Source organism: Lepisma saccharinum, chromosome 23 (genome assembly GCF_977018435.1).
Source record: "Lepisma saccharinum chromosome 23, izLepSacc3.1, whole genome shotgun sequence".
NCBI lineage: Eukaryota > Metazoa > Arthropoda > Insecta > Zygentoma > Lepismatidae > Lepisma > Lepisma saccharinum.
The window spans coordinates 35644167-35652693 of NC_139251.1; the positions used below are offsets into that span (position 1 = coordinate 35644167).

The 8527-nt window shown below is 35.6% G+C and overlaps 1 protein-coding gene across 1 annotated transcript; it reads right to left on the minus strand.

The window, feature by feature from the left end:
* Positions 1–3229: 3229 nt before the first annotated feature.
* Positions 3230–7099, minus strand: LOC145977695 (voltage-dependent calcium channel type A subunit alpha-1-like). Its single transcript, XM_083109918.1, has one exon. The coding sequence runs from the start codon at positions 6665–6667 to the stop codon at positions 5969–5971; it is 699 nt and encodes a 232-aa protein (XP_082966044.1). The 5' UTR covers positions 6668–7099; the 3' UTR covers positions 3230–5968.
* Between the last annotated feature and the right edge of the window lie 1428 nt (positions 7100–8527).

Here is an 8527-nt window from a genome sequence, read left to right on the forward strand (position 1 = left end):
AATGCACTAACTCTGACACTAAATCATTTAAATTGTGAAAATTGCAGATTACATAAACAAATAGTAGGAAGGAAATATTATGTCCAGAAATCATTCCTTAAGTTAAAATTAAGTTAAGCACATAATTCAATGTAATCACATACACTATCAAAATTCCCATATTTGAAGTAGAACAGCTGTAGTATGCACTAAAAAAAATCCAGAATAAACATTACTTTCATAAAGGTAAAAAGAAAGTTAAAAGTTCCCTGTGCATAGAGCACCGTGCCATGAAGCCACATTTAGGGCCCCACACATTCTCGACCTCCGCCATTTTGGAGGTCATGTGATCAGTATCATGCTCCAGCTGCCTTTACCCTCTCACCCATTGAGCCCCGGAGCCACTTTATGTTGGGACAAGGCTGGAAGAAATCCGATCTTAGATCACCCACCCTGGATCTCTGGCATAGCAGTCCCGCACCCTACCGATTGTTGTAAGTTGATTTGGTTTATTTTACTTCGCTTTTCTGCCACTTTTGGCTAATCATGAAGATGAGGATGGATGGTAATACAATGTAATTGATGAAGGACACTCACAAACACCCATACACAGGCCGGAATTCGAACCTGCATCATAGCATGCTGTGCTAACTAATCTGCCACAGAGGCCGGCTAGATGCCCTTCTGACTAGACCACCATGGCTTAGATTTCTCTTAAAGTTCTCGGAGAATCTTTTCATGTATTTGTATGCTTTATGTAAGGATACATTGCTCTGAATGCTTGAAGGTATGAGTCCCCTTGCCTCTGAATATTTTCACGCCTCACCCACAAACACACTCAGTGTATTTACCTAGCAGTATATAACAATATGCCATACCAGCATTTTTCTTTAAAGTTGAGGATAAAAAAAATATAGTTGCTTGTGTTAGTGCTATATAAATAGGTAAGAATGTACAATTGTTCATGAATAAGTACAAATCCCCTTACAGCAGGATAATTGTCAGGTATCTTTACTCATCATTCTTACATACAAACTACTTTCTGTTCATATCCTAATTCAGGTCCGTATCCAAAGGAAGAGGAGGGGGGGCTCTGGGCTCACCTTGAACTATGAAGTGACCTTATCAAAATCTATGAAAAATAACTTTGGCAATTTTTTGGCAAGAATTTCAATATTGACCTTACATAAATAAATGGTTTGTTTGTGGAGACAGGCAAGCTCCAGAAATCTGTAATATTTGGTAATTTTAATTTTATAACCATTACAATGCTACCAGACTTCCTGATTTAGTTGGGACAGTCCATTCTTTTTAATCCCTGGCCCTAGTTTTTTTGAACTGCAGTCGTGATGCAAAAATGTCCTTTTTTTGTTAACTCGGATTCATACATGTTCTTCATTGTAAGAATCATTCCTAATATTTATAGATTAATTTATAAAAATATTTTTTTCTAAACATGCAATTCTCATGACTGTTTGGTGGTAGTGGTAAAAGAAAACTGAAGGAAATTTGAAAACAATATTCATTTGTGGAATATGGAAATATTCGAATACCTCTGAGAATTGAATGTAAACAATAAGCACTAAGCCGTATGCAATGTGACAGCCTTTGTCTGTATGGGACTGTATTGTTATTGATTTTCATGTCAGTTGAATTTTTCTGTAACTTTGGACCATAATATAATAACTCTACAAGTGTACGTCTATCTGTAATACAGTAAAACCTCGTTAATCCGGACTAATGGGATGGATAAGTTGACCGGTGTAACGAAAATCCAGATTATGAATTAACCTAAACGAACAGTATAAAGTGCATTAAGACTCCATTTATAGCAACAAAACAAGTTTATTATGGTGTATTTAAAGAGCATAGTCCTAAATACACTATACAGTACAAATTCTCCAGGAAACAGAATTTCATCAGTGGTTAACTGCCTTTTTTGGGGGGAAGTTCTCTTGTTGACTTCTAGCCACATTTATAACATTGCATTCTGCTTTTTTTTTTTGGCCTGTTCAGATTAAGTGAAGTTCGGCTTATCGGGGTCCGGATTAACGACGTTTTACTGTACTACCATAACATTGGTGGTTGCATCTAATACTGCAACAGCATTTCAAATCATCTCCTTCTTTTACATTTTCGGATACACCCTCCACCCTCTCAAAATAATTCTTGGTATGAGCCTACCTTGATCATTGGGTCATCTTAATAAAAAATCACCAAATATTTTTGAGTCATTACTCCAATCACAGCAAAGCATGCACTAAAAGCAGGCGTATGTTCTCCAAAATTTCAAATCTAGCAACTTCTATGTATCTGGGCAGTTTTTAGTGCTTACAAATAATGTATTTTTGTGTGTGCATTTTTGTTATTTACTGTTTTTTTTAATTGCGATGATGTGGATGAGTGATGATTGGGTGGAATTGATGAAGGGACACTCACAAAGAACATCCACACCCAGGCTGGGATTTGAACCTGGGAACTTTGGTGGTGAGATAGAATGACAAGCACTTAACATGCTTGGCCAGCAAGCCACCTGGAAATAATGACTCTAAAGAGTGACCAAAAATAATGGTTACACTTTTTGAACATTAATAAAAGAGAAACTATTAAAATATGACTTGACTGGACTTTCTCCATTTGAAGCTGCAATATCTATGTTGAGCATGTGTGTGAGAAGATAGGCTTTCTTTTGTTTTTAGCCCCGTCACAGCCTGCCAAGGGGTAGTCATTAGTGTACACAAAATTGCATAGGTGACAAATTTTGAGAAACGTAAGAAGAGTCTAATATCCATCCAGATCTTCTGATTTAACAGTTAAATTACTACCTGTGGAGAACTGTGATGAATGCTGTGTACGCCACAAAGCCAGACACACTGAGTGACATGGGACATGCAATTAAAGACAACCTATGCTTACCTTCCTGCAGAAACCATATCTGCTGTTTATCGATCTGTTCAGATTGCACATGATGCAATGGTCATTTTGAACATCTATAACTTTAAGGTGTGCGACACCAAAAAAGGTTCGTACTTGCTGTTATTAGTGTTCCTGTTTTTGACATTGAAAGAGTATAAGCACTCTTTTTGGACACACTGTACTTATAACTGCATTATATTGTTCGAACGTTGTACCTATATTTCAGCACACACAAGAAATTAATGGCTAGAAAATAACCCTAATACACCTCACATACAAATCCTTTGACAACACAATGAATCTTTATGAAATAAAGATGCTTGGGTAATTTAAGTACATAAGTATTTATTTAAAAATTGGGTTTTCCAAGCAACATGACACTAATGAAAACACTACAAGGTACAACTTATAAAATCTTTACAGGGAAAAATAAACTATATCCCAAATGAAATTGCTTTAACAGATAAAAGCAGTTGAAATTTATTATATGTAAACAGTATGTTAAAACAAATAAAATTACTGTTTTAAAAAAAGTTATACCAACAAATTCCAGAAATATAGTTCAACATTCAAAAAATATCAAATATCAGTAACATTATTGAATATATAATTATCACCTAACATGAGCAGCATAAGTTTGTATATGAATCTACTCTATCGTTACACTCAATAGGAAGAATTTGGAAATCTACCTAAATGTTTCTCTCATTTTTTTTTCTTGTTAGAAGAAAAAAACCGGAGTATTCTCTGCTTCTTTCTGGTATCATTTTTCAGTCTATGCTATCAGTCCTGTAAGTAGACGTCTTACAGATCCCAGACAGAAGGTTAGAAGTACTTGATTGGCACCAACTTACGTACAGTGTATGCTGCTTTCTGTTAACTCGGTGATGTATACAAGAGGTCTACAGGCATGCATATTAAATTTTTAGAGTAATTTTTACCCTCTTAAGATATCTATGCTCGATTGAAAAAAATTATCGATATGAATTCATGAAAGAAAAAGGTTGTTTATGGCCAATTATTTACAATGTAATATATATATATATATATATTAATTCTATATACATATGTTCACACTACAATGTTGCATAGACCTCTATGTTCCACTTACAGCAAGCACTGTTAAACATTTATTAATTAGGATTGGAGTTTCACACACGCATCAAAAGTGAACCATATTTCTGGACGATATAAACCAAAAAGAAATATTTGTGCATTATAAGACATAGTATAAATTACTAATAATTTGTTCTCTTATTTCTTTGTCAAATACTAAGTTTTGTTTTTCTTTTATTTTTTTTACCTGCCAAAAATGATTGCAGTTACAAAGCTTGGGACGCAATTGAAATCGTCTTGAAACAAGACACAAAAGTCTGTCAAAAGTTAAAAAATATGAGAATTTGAAATGGGTCATTAAAGAAGTGGAATCTCTTGAAAATTCACCTAAGTCTACAATGTTTTATGTTCCAATTGTAAAAGGGTACTTGCTGTGTGCGGGTTAATTCAACTATCCCCTGTAGTAATTTTACCTGAAACTTTGGTTATGTAACGACAGGAGGAGAAATTTAATAGGAGGGAAAAAATCAATCAAATACTTGGTTAGTAGTGAATTCCGTTAATATATTCTATTAATATGGAGCGTGTCTTGGCACACATTGTTATCAATATCATACCCTTAAAAATGTAAAATGTACTTTTTTGAATTTTTATTATATTTTTCATTGGGGGATACATTGTTGCTTTTCAAAAAGAATAGCATTGTTTAAGCGGGTATGAGAGAGAGGAAAAACTAGGAGTTAACCTACGTACAGTATAGAGTATTGCATGTATGCATCATCACCACATAATAACAGGAGTTAAAAATACGATCTCCACACACTTGTTGTAACACACATAACCATTCACTATTTTATCATTATAAAATGTTTTGATTCTTTATGAAGATAAATAAAAACACACAATTTATATAAGGCATCTTTGTCACACATCATATATTGAAAAGTTAGCACAAAAGCTTCAAGAACTAGCAATCAACTTACATTATCTGTCAAACCAGCCTCGGTAGAGTTGACTAGCGTAAGCTACCTTATAGCTTTATTATACTGAACCAGTTCACAAAGATAGTTGAAATTTACTACAGCAATAATGTACCCCTTTAAAATCAGACAATGCAGATCACCGTTAAAGACAAGTAGAAAACTGGATATTTTAATCCACCTCTGCAGTTCAATAAATGTAAAGAAAAAAAAAGTCAATCACAATCAGTCTATAATTCAGCATTAACATTTGGAATGAAAACATTGAATCAATCTAGTGGCCTGTTATTCATTTCCTTTTATATTTTTTCCCACAATATGGATCTGATTTTAGGCCTCAACACAACAATTCCACTCACAAGTTATTTTTTAACATATATATAGATATATTTGTATATATATGTCTGATTCAAACATTGCATATTCTTTATGCACGAGTAGCCATCTCACCAGACTTGGTCATAAGCTCTCTTTAATCCAACATACTGGTACATCTTTATGATCAAAGATGGTGTGAATATTTTTTTCCATATTTTTTAAAACTTTTTTTTTTATTTACCTGTGAATAAATAATCTAAAGCTGAAAGTCAACTAGATGCATTGATCAAGGTTACGTGACTGTAGATAGGCAATGACTTTTCAAATCTTCTTTCTTCTCTATGTACAGACTTCTGCAGCAGACCAATACGACTTAGCACAGAACTTCAGGATTGGCAGATTTTGAACTGTGAGCACCAATGAGATTTCCTGTTTCTTTGCCATGGTTTGCTTGCTCTTCATCATGCTGACTATCACAGATAAAAAAAACGCACATACTGTAAAGCACTTGAGGGGATGTAATCTGAGTGAGGAAAGGGGTTAGCCTTACTGAACCAGGTTGACCTATAAAGACTAAATCTGGCAGTATTCCTGGTATCTGTAAGATGCTGTCTTCACAGCCACACAGTTGTGCCCCTTCCCCTTTATAATCCCCAGTCACAGTTTGGGGAAACTTAACTCACCATATTAAAATAGTTTTGATAACCGTTAACGATTGGCTAGCACCAATCGTCTTCGTCAGAGTCACTATGTCTAAGTCCTGGTCTTCGTTGATCACTAATTTCTCGCTTTTCCCGTAAGCGTTCTCTTTCTCTTTGTCCAGGCTTATAGCCATTTGGTACTGGTGAGGGTAACTGTCTACCGCAACTCCCCCTTCCAATTGCCATAGCTTGTTCAAAACTAAGAGGTTCTTCATACCTAGCTAGCCGATCACTGTACGGCAGTTCACGGTCATGAGGGGCTAAAGGGGGCCGTCGTATAGGGGGGCGACTAGTTGAAGGCCCCCTTATGTGAGGATGGGAATGGGAAAAAGGAGGCGACTGCCTTTCTCTAAAATTGGAGGCCAGGTCCATATCTGGCAGTGGCATATCCGATTTCGGTCCATGCGTGGGAGAGGCATTGAGTTTGGGAAAATTGATGTTAGACGGTGGTTTGTTAGCCGGAACGGTTGGGGATCTATTCAACTGGGGGAAATTAACAGGCTGAGAAAGATGAAGGGTCGAAGGCTTGTTTGGTGTGGGAGGCAGGCGCCGTTTACCTCCACGATGCGTTGGTAACATTGGGTAACTATGCTGGTTTGGTCGACGTGGTACGGGCGACGGGCTCCGAGATCTCTGCTCCAACTTCGTCGTGCAGTAGGCATGCCGATGGTGCCTGGGACTTGGGCTCCGAGATCTGGCATCCAGGTGTGTTGCCATGAAGCGATCCGGACTATTCGAGGCTGATCGAAATCCTGTAGGAGAAATGCTTCTCAGTTGCCGTGGGACACGACGCCTACTCGAGCTTCGACCATGTGCAGGAGTCAGGAGATACTTATCTCCTCGCAGTTTTGCTGTGGAGAAACACACACACCCTCAGCCAACTACGGAACATGAACTACAACTATTCAGGCCTTGAGATGAACTACTATATGAGTCATGCTTTAACCATTTTTTTTCCTTCATTAAACATGCAATAGAAGAATATGCTTAAGATGCTATATGATACAAAACTTAATAGCCCAAAGCTTTCATTGCATAATTCAGTTACTAATTTTTAGGGTATTACATAACACTATCAAGTTACACTAAAGTTAAGGTGAGATTTGAGCTTTAAAAATTAAAGTTTGATAAAATTTAATACATTGAACTTGGTGAAATATTCACAAAAGTACATCAACCGAAGAACCATGTGACCTGGGAAAACAAAACAAATGTTTCTACCAAATTTTTTTTTTTTGGATTCATAAGAAAACAGCACAATTTTATTGCACAAGCCCAGAATTAATCTACATAGCAGAAAGACATATCTATCCACAAAAGAAAATTACTGTTAAAATGTGTCAAAAGCAGCATAAAATAACACTGATATTTAATATGTTGTGAAATACTCATGAAGTGATTTTTTGGGGAAATATTACACAGTATCTATATTATAACACAATCAAAATAAGATATTGAGGCATCGTTAACTTCTTTACACCCACCCATTATCTATCCTCATTAAACTGATCATGGATTTCTAGGTGAATAAAGTTTGATATTTTCTTGTCTTCTTACTCAAAATGTATACAATAGTGATGCAATCACATGAAATGGGGAGTAGATTTGTTACTTGTACACAATTTTTTCGCAAATTTATATATTTTACGAGGGGAAAAAATAATTGAGAAATGCTGAAGGTATATTTTTTGAAGATGGTTAGCACTAACATACAAAACTAGCTCAACTTCATTTAGAAAACCTCACAGTTTCACTCTCTTTTTGTATGACTGCTATTCCTATAACTAAAGTTATGGTATGGTTACAAATTACAGCAATTGAAGTTTTAATATGTAAATGAAAAAAAATGTGTTGTCTTGAAAGGAACACCTGCATGAAGTCATATCAAGAGTGTTTTTTTTTTATAGTTAATTATTTTCTTTCACATCAGAAGTATATTGGAAGAAATGAAAATCTAGTATTATTCCATGAGATTATTGACCATGAAAACACAATCCTGTAAGAATTGAATGTAAAGACTAGATGCTGGAGAATACCTGGATATGTTACTCATTCCTCATGGATAAGGGGTTAGGGAAGAAATAACATAAGAAAATCGGGTAGTTTAACATGAAACACGTCAACAATTTACTATAGGAACATCGATGTAGTTTTTGCACTGATATACGATAGACATCAGTATTTTGTTTCATAACTGCTGTCACAGTAACAAACTATAATCTTGTACAACCAGTTTTCACCACGTAAAATATCCGCCAATGTTCCGAGGGCTTCAAATTTCATGAATTTCTAAAAAAAAATTACCAGCTTTTCTTACGTTATTTCCTAATCAACCCCTTTTCGGTATGTAATTAGTAAAATATCTATACATGCACCAGAACCTAATCTTTACGCTGATGTGAGATACACCTCACTATTTTGCTTGCTAACTGCTGTCACTGCAACAAAAGTTATCCCTTTCCGATACAGTTTCAATGCAAAAGGATATGAGAAAGTGCGTTGAAAGTGTTGTTTGGAAACAGATCCGGGACATCGATATCACCACTTAACCAGTCCATTGTTACAACGTTCTGAGTA

Excerpts from the sequence above, each read along its gene's own strand:
- LOC145977695 (XM_083109918.1), bottom strand. The coding sequence starts at position 6,667 with ATGGCAACACACCTGGATGCCAGATCTCGGAGCCCAAGTCCCAGGCAC.